This window comes from Fragaria vesca, linkage group LG7 (assembly GCF_000184155.1).
Source record: "Fragaria vesca subsp. vesca linkage group LG7, FraVesHawaii_1.0, whole genome shotgun sequence".
Lineage (NCBI taxonomy): Eukaryota > Viridiplantae > Streptophyta > Magnoliopsida > Rosales > Rosaceae > Fragaria > Fragaria vesca.
This window is the reverse complement of record NC_020497.1, coordinates 8213681-8227817: the sequence shown is the minus strand read 5'-3', so window position 1 is coordinate 8227817 and position 14137 is coordinate 8213681. Positions and strand designations below refer to the sequence as shown.

Sequence of the window (14137 nt, the reverse complement as noted above, 5' to 3'; positions counted from 1 at the left end):
ATCTACCACCAAGAGCAAATTTAGGCCATGCATAAGTTTATAAGAGCAAGTGCCTCAACAGTTCTGTGGTAGAAATACTCATCCAGGGCACCTGTGGTATATCTGAAACCGTAAAACTTTAGGCTGCAGTGAGTGAACGGGGCATTGTTGTTCAATGGTAATACCTTAATTGAGAAGATAGTTAAGCTAAAGGCTCATGACTGAAAATCGATTCAGACTCCTGATTTCGTCTAATGGCTATTTGAGAGAGTTAAGGGACGAGGCTTTGATCTCCGAAGCTGCTGGGAGGTAATACAATATGACCATTTGCAGAGACCCAAAGTTTAAAAGACAAGATTCAACTCATTCAAAAATTATGATCAGAACTCTTAATATGTTTATGCTTCAACTGTTTGATTGAAGTCAATAATTATTTAAATTTATAATACTAACTCAGTTCATCTGATGACAGATTGATATAAACTTCTCGTGCAACTTGACAATTTATCAAACAATTGGACAGATGATAAACACATCATTTAATTGATCCAATTATTTCTAATCCTGATCGAAGGCTTTACAGAATCAAAGGTTTCGCATTGTCCAACAAAGTAAGAATGTTAGCAAAGCAACAGCAACTTCCTCTTGTAAATTGTAATATATGTTTCCCAAAAAACATGGCTGACATTGAACAATTCGTGTAGTTTACATAACATATGAACTCAGTATTATATCAAATCAGTTAAATAACAAGAAGATTTTAGGACTATAAAGCTTACTCAGTCCTGCATGAATTACCACTACTGTACTACAGAAGCTGGTTTTGAGTTCTTCAATCCGAACAAACAATTGAGGTCAGGGAACATAGGAGGAAGAACCCTAGGCTCGGGAGCCATGAAATTTACAATCTTCTCATGAACATTATACCTGCCAAAGTACAATGCAATGTTCAATAGTCTGGGCTAAATACGCTCGGTGAATAAGTGGAATAACACAAGATTCAATAACAAAATTGCACCAAATTCAGGTGGGAAATGCAAAGAAACTACGTTTACCTTATCTTTCGACTCTTTGAGGCTCGTCTATCAACAATCTTCCTCTTCTTAGACTGCATCTTTTTCAGAGAATAAAAGGCTGTTTCTGTGGATTACAATTAGTAAAGGTTAATATCACAATAAATTGTACTGAAAATAATTATTAAATATTTGGAGCTACTATGCTATCGTGTTCCATTTTGAGAAGTTGTAAGAACTTGAAAACTAGAGGTAACAACTGAATATCAGTAAAACCGATTCAATGTAACATCCAGACAGCATTGACCTCGACACTACAAATACAGAAACTCCACAGTGGCTGCCCCTAGTCTCCGATTTTAAAGTTGGTTAAAGGATTGCAAATTGTTGGACTGTTATGTCCATCGACTCTTCATATCTAAAGCAGCAATTTAGTGAACAGCATATATAATTATATATGTTACAAGAGTTTTACCAGAAGATGTTGGGTCAATTGTCTCAAAAAATTCTTTTAGTAATTGCTGGTAAAACTCCGAATCATCCAAAAGTTCAGGGTCACCATCTGCTTGTGCAACAGCATCAGATTGCAATTCCTGTCAATAAAAGGAATAAAATCACCCATTTTGTGTAATATCATAATATCTAAAAACAGTAAGGGTCATATTTTACTCCCCCTGTCACCAGTGTAGCTAAAACAACTCAAGAGAACATGTGACTAATTTGATATACATTTTCTCAAAACAATTGACCTTAAAGAGAAAAATTTATAGTCAACATTTATCTACTTTTCAAATGCAATGCTATGAGACAAAGGCTCACGTCAAAGTGGCAAATGATTAAATTGAAAACTATTAGTTAGAATTGGATCTTATGATATTGACCCATGAAGGGTATAAAACTAACAGCCCTCATGCAAAGAGGGCACCATTTGTCACTATATAGAGTGAAAGGAAAAAGACAATATCAGGGCAAATCCAGAAATAAAATCTAGCCCTCAAATTTGTTAATGTGTTATTATTTTCAAATGAATTCAAGCAAGGAGATCAATTTTATAATCTGGTTCTATCCAAACAATGTTGCAAATCAAACTAACACATGAAAATTTCAAAAATCTATGATTACTTGCGACGTAATCCATATACAGAATGGGTCTTGAAAGTAGGACATACTTGATTAAGTGAATTATACGCGTAAATTACCTCTCCCTTTGGAGTATCCTCCCCCTTAAGAACCTGCAACGTGTCAGGTATCAGTAGATGTACATAACTGAGAGAAGTTATCTTGTTAAATGAGGAAGTGCAATTCTGTCATAGAAAATTCACTAATTACTTTATAAAGGGAGATTAACATCTTACAGTCCCAAATACACCAACTGCTGATTGCCTCATCTGCATCTGCCTAACCATTCTGCTTGGATCTCTCATGTAGGCAGCAACTTGTTGACTAATACTCTGCAATTGGAAAAGAAGATCAATGTTGTTGAACATTTGGCAAAGCTAGTCACAAGTTCACTTAAAGGCATGGCATGAATCAATCCTAGGGTCAAACCTGATTAAAAGCTTGAAGTCTGCCTTTAATAGAAGCAGCACCTGTGTTGACCTGTGCCCTCGTTTGCCATTTGTCAATTTCTTTGTTTCTAAAAGTAGCCATTCTACAAGATGCAATAAAAAGGTCTTAGCCAGCTTAACTTAAAAATGAATTATTTTTTTAAATGCAAACGATAAAGGAAGCTTTTGAGTATAAACGAATATCCTTATTGCTAGGAGACTGCTAAGATTAACATCTCGATTGTAAATCTTTTACAAAAATAATGAAGATATAATATAATGGGAGCCCTTCTAGTGAGGACCCTTAAGTTGAGGACTTGGTGAGGACTTTTCGGCTTATCCCACCTTTCGATCTTATATCCACATCTTGATCGTTCAGTTTATAGGTATTTATGAGTAAATCATTTCTGCAAATTTTCAGCCATATTGAAAATCGTTAAGACATTCATAAGTGTGATTTACCAATCATGAACTTGAACGGTTCATGTTTGACATATTTGGTTCGTCCATTAATTTGATCTAGTTTGTTATCTTAACGATCACTGATTTGGCTGAAAATTTGTAGAGTTGATCTACACATATAGACCTAAAAACTGAACGGATGAGATGCCAAGATGTGATCGAAAAATAGGTCTTTTAAACCATAAACCGAAAAGTCTTCATCAAGTCCTCAACTTAAAGGTCCTCACTAGAAGGGCTCCCATAATATATATATATACACACACAGGCCTTTTCAAATAAGGACCTCCTTACCTTAATTAAGGTACGGATTTCCTTAATTTGACCCACTTTCTGATCATATTTTCTCATCATAGCCGTTCAGTATTTAGATATATATGACTTGATCATTTATGCAAATTTTCAGCTAATTTGGTAATCGTTAAGGTATCGAAAATGTATTAAATCAATGAACGAACCGAATCTGTTCATCCTGAACCGTACGTTCTTTTAACTCTAAATCACAATTTTGAATGTCTTAACGATTATCAATTTGACTGAAAATTTGTAGAGACAATCTACTCATATATACCTAGATACTGAACGGTTAAGATGAGAAAATGTGATCGAAAAGTGGGGCCTAATAAGGAAATCCATACCTTAACTAAGGTAAGGATATCCTTATTTGAAAAGGATTATATATATACACACACACACACACACAGGCATTCAAAGGCGGACGTCTGCACAGCCCTTAAAATGCGGATGTCCCTTCGTTCTCCACCAGATGGCTCCGACGACGGCGCGCCTCCACCCGAGCGGACACCAGAGGCATCCCTGGTCACTTTCTCCTGCCGGCGAGTCCGCCGAATACCAGTTTGCAGCCGAGATCGATCTTGTCTGAAGTTTTGGGTGGAGGTTGCTGCCCAGACCTTCAAATCGATCTCGCCGGCAAAAGAAAGTGATCGGGGATGCCTCTGGTGTCCGCTCGGGTGGAGGCGCGCCGTCGTCGGAGCCGTCCGGTGGAGAACGGAGGGACGTCCACACTTTAAGGGTTGTGCGGACGTCCGCCTCGGAACGGGCCTATACACACACACACACACATACTCTGCTGGCTAGTTTTGAAAGCATAAATCTACTTTACTGCTGTAATTGGAATTGTTAAGAAAATCAACCAACTTTAAATGCAAGAGGAGCCCTCGTTCTATTTGTTAGAGTTACAGGAACATCAGAGTATAATAAGATGGTGTATCAAGTTTATTGATTACTAGAATTTGAAAAGCAACAATAAAAACTACTTCAGGAAAAATTAAAACAGAACTGAGAACAAAACTTCATATCAGATTTAGGACTAGTCAAAGGATCAAAAATCAAAATATCGACAAGTGTAGTTAAAAGCTCAAGAGAACAAAATATACAGTATGATTTGAGTACCTTGAAAGCAAGTTAGAAATTCTTGACCAATCCTCATCACCGTCAACACCAATGTTCTTAGATGGTTCTGAATGCTTAGATCGTCCAGAGTTACCTTTAAAACAGAAAACATATTAGGGCAAGCAGTACATGTACATAGACAATTTGAATTTAATGAAAATTTCGATATAGTAACTAGAGCTATCAATTAAACTAAGCTAACCCAAAACCAAATTTGACTTGCATTTTCAAGCTAACTTATTGGCAGGATTTCTGGGTTGAAATTTTTACGCCAATTTGAAATTCAGGATGTTTTTGGGTAGGCACGATCAATGCAAAGAAGGCCCAAATCAAAATTAGTTATGCCTTTATTAAGTCTCAGGATTAGCATTAAATTGATGGTTACAAGCTTACAGTTTGTAGTTTAAGTCACCAAGTGTCAAAGATAACCAATCTCCCAGATCTATTACACAAAAAACTAAATGGGTTAGCCTATACTCGATGAGAACCAGCACAGATATAACTATTTGGCTGATCCGGGGTTTAGCCTAACTCACCAACATTTCGGTCTGAAACTCATGTTTAAATGATCCTTAAGGTCAGTAAAAGCCTGAATACCCCACCCAAATCCATTTCGCTTGATTGACGCCCTTAGTCGTTAGCACTCAAAGTCAATAATAGTCCACATTATAGTAAATAACCTTCGCAGAGAATGATCAATTTGAATTACAAAGTAATGTAATGTAATTGTTTCTTGTATATACATACCACTTGTTGCATCTTGTGTGATAGCTGGGTTCTTTTCAACCAAAGCCTGTAACAACAAACATGTTGTAAAAAGTGTGGTAAAGACGTATTAAAATGTTGAACAAATTATCAAAATGTATAAGTACATATAATACTAGTCATACTAGTAAAAGCTAAAGATACCTCTTGCAGTTCTAGAAGAGAATTTAAAGTCTTCTTTGATGATGCAACTAGATCGGAGTATGCTGCATTCACATCCTCATGTGATCCACAGAATTGAGACCGAACTGGTTCCTGCAGACAACATTTCAGGTTATGACCATAATAGAGAGAGCTAGGAGAATATGGAAAATTAGCCTGCTACAACAAACCTGTGGTAATCTATTTGAACTTGAGAATGGTTTCTGAAGCAAGAATCTGAACTCAAGAGTTTTGTCCCAGATAACCTTCAGACAAAAGGCAAGATTTTAATAAATTCAAAATGAACAACAAGCAAGGTAATATGCTCCAACGAGAACTAACAGTTACCAATCTAAAAGCCATTTGTCAAATATTTTAAACAAGGAGCAATAAATTTTCTGCTAACATTAAGGAACAATTGGGTCACACATAATATGAACCATTTTGTACAAACAACACCTTTTGGTTCGTCAGTGCTTGACCTTTAAGAATATCTTCACCCTTGTGATGCTTTAGATTCTTGAGAATGTCTCTGAAAAACACAAAAATTAATGAAAATGAACAAGATCAACTCCATATATCAGCGCAGATATATGTATTTCTCATTTTGTTCATGGACAAAACTAACAAATCAACACCCTTGTAGTTTGAAAATTTGAAACACAACAATGCAATAAACCACTGCCATATCAACTCACACATAGCCACAGAATCTACATCTTAATCCTAAATCAAAAAGAGAAAGCCGGTTAAGCATATATCTTACTGCTGTTCATGACGAATATCCATAGCTTCTTTCTCAAGTTCTTCCATCTCAGCATCTTTATCACCATTTGCTTCCTCCTCCCCCTCTTCTCCATCCTCCTCTTCTTCGTCATCCGATTCTCCTTCCTCCTCATCCTCAAATTCATTATCTTCTTCCTCCTCATCCTCAAATCCATCCTCTTCTTCCTCCATCTACAACAACAACCCGTCAATTCAACAAAACAATCACCAAAACAAAACTCAAACGATTACGAAACCCCGAAAACAATAAATAGAAATTAAACTAACATTTAGGTCATGGCTATCCAAATCACCGTCGTCCTCGAAATCACTGTCACTCTCCGGCGCCTTTCTCGACCGCTTTGAAGGCACCCCCATAACTACTCAAGCCCTGCAAGTTCAAACACTAGGTTATACGATTGGGGCGTCTACACAATTAGTGCCCTGAAGCATTTAGCTTTACGAATACAACTTCAGTTTGAAGACTGAAGGTCAGGAAAATAATTGAGCTTACCTTGTGTCTTCTTCAGAAACCAAAACAGGTGATTGCTCCGGCGAAGGAATGGAGTGCCTGAACAAATAAAATACAGAGCCGGCGAGAGTTGAGAGGAAGAGAGAAAGAAGTTGCGAAGAGAAAGAGAGCGACGGCGAGAGGTGGAATGGGGGGTTTTGGGGGTTTAACAGCGGCTTACTATTATTATTATTTTTGTTCTGATTTTTTGTGGTTCCACATATGTATCGTTACGAATTGCTCATATTATACCGTCGTGTGAAAATAATTTTTGCCATAAATGTAGATAAAGTGTGAGGGTTGGGAAGTTATTTCACAAAATTTACAAAAACTTACGGAATTTCTTTGTGTCAAGTTGGGTGAAGATGGCGGCGAAGGCACAGAGCTAGCGATATGCGTCGGTGGTCGCCTTCGGATTACAAGTGGAGGGTTGGACTTGTTCGTAGGTGGCTTAAGGCATGGAGGTGTTGGCGATTGACGTGGCCTCGGTCCTAGAGGCTAGCGATTTCAAGCCTCGTTCACAAGCGTTTCAAGGTGAGGTGGTGTTGATAGCGGCATAGGGTTTAGAGATGGCGGTATTGGCCACAATCTGAAGGGGGCCTTAGGCTTTTGGGTATAACTCTATTTTTGAATCTAGGCTGCTTGGATTGGCAAGATTCTAGGAGTGGGTTATCAGGACTTTGTTCAAATGGAACATGATAAACTTCCTCGAAAGACAAGTTGTGGATCAAGCTGCAAGAAGTATAACATCCAACTGAGAAGGGAAAGAGGTTGCAATCTTTTAATTTCTATCTTTGCTAATGTTTTATTGCTCTATGAGTCTTTAATGTATACAACTAGATCCATCTGTAACACAATTGCGTGCTAGACATAATTAGGAGAGAAGATGCATAGTATCATAGAAGGCGAGTTGTAGACACTCGTTTGAAGGCCTGCTTAATAGTGAGTGTACCAGAGTTTTATTAGTTTTCATACTACCAGATTTTCTCAGGTGCGGATGTCCGTATTTATTTTTACGGTGTGGATTTCCACTTTACACTCACTTTTTAATCGAATTTTCATATCTCCACCTTCTAGTCTTTAGATATTGATGTATAGATCATCTCTACAAAATTTCAGCCAATTTGGTTATCATTAAGACACTCAAACTCGATTAAACCAATGGATAAACATAATTATGTCGAACTTGAATCGTTCATGTTTATAACAGAAAAATGCAGTTTTGAGTGCCTTAATGATAACCAAATTGGCTGAAATTTTGCAAAGATGATCTATACATTAGTATCTAAATACTAGACGGTGGAGATATGAAAATTTGATTAAAACGTGAGTGTAAAGTGAAAATCCGCACCGTAAAAATAAATACGGACGTTCGCAGCTGAAAAAGACTGTTCATACTACATTGGTTAGTTCAATTTTCATGTTTCTCCCTTATGTAAGGTGTGTAGACTGTAGCTAATTTAGGTTTTGATCTATTATTTATCAATAAATCATATTTCAAAATAACGTATTGTGGTGGCTAGTTATTTTTTCAATTCAAATCATAATGATTCATAAGTTTAGCATTGTGGTGGCTGGTTAAAGAAACAGAAAGTGCTTGTTCACAATTCGTTAAAAGTTGAATATTTCACTTGTTCAGTGGATAGCCATTTCATTGTTGTCAGACAGGCCTCGTCGGAATGCAGCGGTTCGTTTACCTCGATAAAGAATGTTCAGAGAGATCGTGTTGGTTGTAAAGAAGAGGAAGATCAAGTCTGGGGTCAGGTTTTAGTTTGTGCCTCACTAGGCTGGTCGATCGAACATATGCATTGTGGGAGCAGGCCTGGGTTTGTGGAGTTGAGATTGTGGGGCTTGGCTTGGATCAAATTAGACTGATCCGATTTGTTTTGTTTCAATGATTTTGTTGGAGGAGGAGTTGGTTTGTTAGGGGCGACATTTCTCCTTGGAGCGACCAAGATGGCGCAACGACGGCAATGTTCCGGCAAAAGTGGAGGGTGGCTTAAGGGATGATCCCTTGGCGGTGGCTACAATGAGGTCTAGCCAAACCTGTTTTGCGGTTGATGATTTTCTTTCTTCCTTGATTAACGCTTAGGCTTGGGGCCTTCCCTACGTCTTTTTTTTTTTGGTCTTTGTAAATGTTTTCATTTACTTTTGTTATCTAATTAGGATGCGGTTTTTGTGAACAATAAATCCCTACGTTAGAACTTAGAACTGTAGAGCTTGTCGGACTTTGTGACTTGGTGTGCAATCCATAATCCATAAGGTGTGTTGTATGCTTCAAATAGGCAGCGTGTTCCTTTTTTGTCAAGTGGTCGTTGTTGGCTAGTGACAAGGTGATGTTAAGGGTCGTTGAATATTTTCTCTAGCGGCAACATAGTGGGAAATCAATGCTTTTGGTAACTGTGCTTCGCAGTAGTTGAGTTATTTTTTGGCCTATTAGAGTATTTTTTGCTAGTTTGTGCCTTGAGTACATGTTTACTTCAAGTGTTTGTAATAACGGTTTAGGGTAAATGTCCCCCTCTTATATTCGACAATTTCATTAATAGTGGCCTAAGAGCAGCCGCACCAGCTCTTTAATTAAAAAAAAAAAAGAAGAAAAAGATATGGGATACCCTAGTGACTCTGTCGTCGACCTCTAGAGATTCGACACGACTTGACCGAAGAAGCCGCTGCCAACGCAAACCCGAAATGGACTAGATACAGTCTTGTACCGCCGAAACCACAAGCCATCGGTCAGATGAAAATCGACAAGCTCTCCTCCCAAACCACGCCCGATGACTACAACCATCGTCAACGCTTTATCAACAAAACCAGCCTAATTTGACGACATGCTTGAAAGCTTCTGATGTCAACCCTAACCAAAACACAGTCTTGAGCCTACCTCAACGCCACCGAAACTGCCCGAAGGTCCTACCCATACTGCCTGTAACAAACTAGACCGCTTGCCCCGACCTAACAGCCGGAGCGAAACCGCTACCGCCACCCGTTTAATCACTTTCTCACTTAACAAAACCCTAGTAGAGAGAAAAAGCCGACTTCTCTAACTTTCATCTTCTCTATCATAAAGAAGTAGATAAATGTTTCCAAAGAAACAACCAAATACAGTAAATGCTCAATGTAAATGTTTCTGAAGAACAATTGAACTAGTGAAAGTTACCCTCATCCTTCCAATGGGATCCAGCGTATATACGGTTTACCACAAGTGAAGCAAACTCTCCTTTTGACCACAGTTAGACCACAACCCCAATCATGGTTAAAATCATTGGTAAACGAATCGGGCAGCAAAAAGCTAAAGCCTACACTCACAGAGAGCCATCAGCACCTTTATCATAATAGCCCCAATAGAGTCCCCATAGCCTCTTCCCTTGTCAGCCTCCCTCTGATACACCCTACCAAGTCATCATTATCTCTACACCCTCCCTCTGTTTTACTTTTTCCTCTCTCTCTCTCTCTGTATCTGAATCTCTTCTATAATAAATTAATAATAGCCCCATCATCCTCTTACTGCAAAAAGCAAAACCCACAAGGCTCAGAGTCACATACACACCCTCTGCTCCACACCCCAGCCATTTTCAACCCTCCTCACCATTCTCTCTATTCTGGGTAACAAAGAAACAAAATGAGTGACAAGAATGATGAGTTGGGTTTGAGTCTGGGTCTAGGTTTAGGTTATGGAGCCAACCGGTCTTCTTCCTTCTCCTCTTTTCACTTGAATCTCATGCAGAATCCTCCAGACACAACCCTCAATCTTCAGCGAGTTTTTGGATTCACTGGTATGTTTTCACATTTGTTTTTCTTTATTTTTTTCCCCAACCAGATCTGTTTCTCATGGTTTTGGTTATTAACAGATCGAAATGCGACGTCGTTTCGGCGAGTAATCGACGTGAACCAGCTTCCGGCGGCGGTGGGGGATTTCGACGACGAAAACGGCGTGTCGTCTCCCAACAGCACAGTGTCTAGCCAGAGCGGGAAGAGGAGCGAGAGAGGCGACGAGAACGAGGCGGAGAGGACGTCGTGCTCGCTCGGCGGGAGCGACGACGAGGACGGCAATGGCGGCGGCGACACGTCGAAGAAGAAGCTCCGGCTCACCAAGGAGCAGTCTCTGCTGCTTGAGGACTTGTTCAAGGACCAACACACTCTCAACACGGTTAGTGTCAATTCGGTAATTTCAAACACTCTTGAGTGGCACTTCTGTTATTTTAGTGGCGACATAGGGGGTGTTTTGGTAGCCTTCATGTTTTTTTACCTATTCTTTTTCAGAGGCAAAAGCAGGAGTTGGCACAGAAGTTGAACCTGAGTGCAAGACAAGTGGAGGTTTGGTTTCAGAACAGGAGGGCAAGGTGAGAAATTTCTTCATTGTCTCAAGGGTGGAATTGTCATTTGCTCCACTGTAACATTCCAAACTGCTTTCACAGTTCTCAAGTGTGTGCATTCAATGATATGAGTAACTTGTTGTTACATGCAGTAAATGTCACTCTCATTATAACTGTCCACCAAACTCTTCTGAGTAAATTTAATAAGAAATTGTGTGAAAGTTGAGTTAAAATAATGTGGAAGGTAAAAAAAAATAATGTGGAAGGTAAAATGGTTGATGAGAAATGACTTCTATTTATGCACTATGCTATTTGGGTACATATTTCATTTACCAAAAAAAAAAAAAAAGGTACATATTTGATAAATGCTTAAAGTTTGTGTTAATGCACTAGGGGATTGAAATGAATTTAAATGCAGGACTAAGTTGAAGCAAACAGAGGTGGACTGTGAGCAGCTAAGAAAGTGCTGTGAGAATCTAACAGAAGAGAACAAGAGGTTGCAGAAAGAAGTGCAAGAGCTGAGGGCACTCAAGCTTTCGCCACAGTTCTACATGCAAATGAACCCTCCCACAACTCTCACCATGTGCCCTTCATGCCAATGTGTGGCTGTCTCATCCTCATCGGCGGCATCTTCTGCTACTGCTACTACTGCTTCCTCCACAGTTCCGGTCACTGGCCCTACTGGCAACCCAGGGCTCCCAGCAATCCAAATGCCTGTTCCAATCAGCCCTTGGGCTACATTGCCAATCCCACATCATCGACCAGTTGATGCACCTGCATCTCAGTCGTGATTTCTTGTGGGAAGAAGGGGAATCACTCATTAGGAAAGCTGATGGTTTTAGACTGACACTTCGGTCATTGGGAGGAAATGTGTGACAAATAGATATGGAAAGAACGGGAATTGGTAGAAAGTATGTTAGGGACTGACTATGTTGGAATGAAAATCCCCACCCTCTTGTTTCTTTCTCCTTTTTTCTTTAGCATTTTCCTTCTCAATTGTGGGCTTTTACTAATTGGTTTAGCCAAAACGATGAAAGTGAGATGGGAAAAGAGTTGGTAGACAAGCAAGCACACAATCATGTTTAGAAATGGCAACTATTAGGTGAAGGTCTGTAGGAATGTAGGATAAATTCAGTAGCACAAGAGTCTGAATTTGTCTACTAGGTGAACAATGAAATTGACCATATTCCATCAACTTTCAAATTGACCATAAGAGTGAAAGAATGAACTGCTAAAAGTAGACTTAATTTGTACTATTATATTGCAAATAAAGATACCAAAAAGTAAATAAACAATTCAGTTGTTCTCTTGTAGAACTTGTAGAATTCTCTTATATTAACAGTTTACAACTTCAATGGATACCATCAGAATCATAAGCATATAAAAGAAACAAAAAGCCACTAAGGATTTGATATTGAGATTGTTCAGAAGCAGAAAAATCAGCACCAGGATACACAACTTTCTGAAAGAGCATCTGCTGGAAGTTATAAGGGGGCACCAGGTGTTCTAGTTTGTTGTACATCTAGACAAGAATGTCAACCTTGCAAGTGATTACCAGAGGAAGTGAAAGACATCATACTGTATTCACAGTGTCTGAAAGGGAACGTAGTATGCATCCCAAACCTGCTCTCTCTGTTAATTTTTCATGAATTCGAAGGCACTGGTCGCACGTGGGACGATCTCCAGTTGACAAGCCTCTATATAAGTACCTGTAATGATTGAAATTCCAACACTATAAGACTCAAAAATTAATATGCATCAAAGAGGGGAATGCATCAAAGAGGGGAGGGTGGGAGCCATGAATGCAACCATCTTTTCATGATTCAGTTTCACAATAAAATTGGTGAAGAAGGTGAATAAATATGCATGTTAAAATCCATGAAATTGCATTAAGGATGCATAAAATGCAGTTTTGTTACAAAACCACTAGGGAACCTGGTTTTTATTTCCAATGATTCTCATTCACCAATCACACGAGTCATTGAACCCTTCATTCAGAGTTAGAATTAACTTGAATCAATATATGATTCAGAAAAACCCATCTAAAAGCCATAATAGTGGATAGTGAAGGTTCTTGTTGCCTAATGAGCACAAGTCGAGGTCTCCTAGGGATAACAGAATTGAGCAGCTACCACTTCTAAATGAATTTGCCGATAACCAACACCATCTAAATGTATAAAAATATTAATGCATACAAGAACCAACACCATAATCTATAATATCATAGCTATCCCCCCGATCAAAGCATATTCAAGATCGATACACTTATGCGCACTCTGAAGTCAGACAAAGAACTAACACTGGCTAAAACCTCACTGACTCCTACACTAGCAAAACAAATTCCTTCCGAAATATACACAAATAATCCATTAACAACATCCTAATAAAACGCAATATGGTGTTATCAACAAAAACCTGACTTTATCGACATAGATTACCTTGATGAAAGTTTCATAATAATAACAACAATTTAAAGGAAAAACAAATAGAGGAGGACTTACTTCATGAGAATGTCATAGTACTCAGGATCCAAAGAAGAAAACATCCCATCCACATCTTTTATGGCCATAATAGCTCTATGCACCATTATCCAATTCGCAGACTGTAAATCAAACAAAGTAAAATTTCCAAAAATTACTCAATTTTCTATTGAATCATCAAAAATAGAGGAAACATAGAAAGGATGATCGGACCTTGCATCGTTCGTCTCTGGTGTTGGGAGGCGAGCCTTCAAGGGCGGTTTTGAGAGCTTCGACGGGTCTGTACCTGAAAGGAGAGAGTGAAGCAGCAAAGAGTTGAGAGGGTTTGGTTAAATTCATGAAAGAAATGAGGAGAAGAGGAAAGGGGGTTACTGTTTGAGTAAGCTTTCGATCTTTCGAGATTTGTGCTCGATTCGGGCGATTATGGCCTCTGCGTTATCGGCTTCTACATGTTCGTCTGCCATTCTCGTCGGCGAGGGGATTGAACGGCGTCGTTTTGTCTGGAAGGGACTCTCTCTGTCTTCTATTTCTCTCTTCTCAGAGGGACAGTGTCACCACCAAACCAAGCTTTAACAGTTGTGGGAGTGGTTTTAATAAGGGTGAGCGGGTGACTAAGTTGAGGATTTTTTCGTTTCACCTTCTCTGTTTACATATTCACTGCTCAACCGTTAAATTTGTAAGTATACATGAGATATTATCTTTACAAATTTTTATTTAAATCAAAAATCGTTAAAGTTTTTATAAAGATGTT

At 38.8% G+C, this 14137-nt stretch overlaps 3 protein-coding genes across 3 annotated transcripts; 1 reads left to right on the top strand and 2 right to left on the bottom strand.

Moving 5' to 3' along the window:
- Positions 1-646: 646 nt before the first annotated feature.
- Positions 647-6796, bottom strand: LOC101293818 (protein AATF-like). The gene is made up of 14 exons (XM_004306950.1): positions 6597-6796; positions 6371-6473; positions 6084-6274; positions 5777-5849; positions 5509-5583; positions 5321-5431; positions 5159-5204; positions 4412-4505; positions 2541-2643; positions 2348-2443; positions 2192-2224; positions 1468-1585; positions 1035-1119; positions 647-906 (listed from the first exon to the last, which is right to left on the bottom strand). Exons 2-14 carry the CDS (start codon positions 6458-6460, stop codon positions 780-782), a joined length of 1242 nt encoding a protein of 413 aa, XP_004306998.1. The 5' UTR covers positions 6461-6473; positions 6597-6796; the 3' UTR covers positions 647-779.
- A 3334-nt stretch (positions 6797-10130) lies between these two features.
- On the top strand, positions 10131-11811 carry LOC101293520 (homeobox-leucine zipper protein HAT3-like). Its single transcript, XM_004306949.1, has 4 exons — positions 10131-10366; positions 10442-10740; positions 10854-10933; positions 11325-11811. Exons 1-4 carry the CDS (start codon positions 10213-10215, stop codon positions 11695-11697), a joined length of 906 nt encoding a protein of 301 aa, XP_004306997.1. The 5' UTR covers positions 10131-10212; the 3' UTR covers positions 11698-11811.
- Positions 11812-12131: 320 nt separating this feature from the next.
- On the bottom strand, positions 12132-13972 carry LOC101293231 (actin-related protein 2/3 complex subunit 5-like). The gene is made up of 4 exons (XM_004306948.1): positions 13759-13972; positions 13600-13672; positions 13408-13508; positions 12132-12615 (listed from the first exon to the last, which is right to left on the bottom strand). The coding sequence occupies exons 1-4, from the start codon at positions 13848-13850 to the stop codon at positions 12480-12482; spliced, it is 402 nt and encodes a 133-aa protein (XP_004306996.1). The 5' UTR covers positions 13851-13972; the 3' UTR covers positions 12132-12479.
- Between the last annotated feature and the right edge of the window lie 165 nt (positions 13973-14137).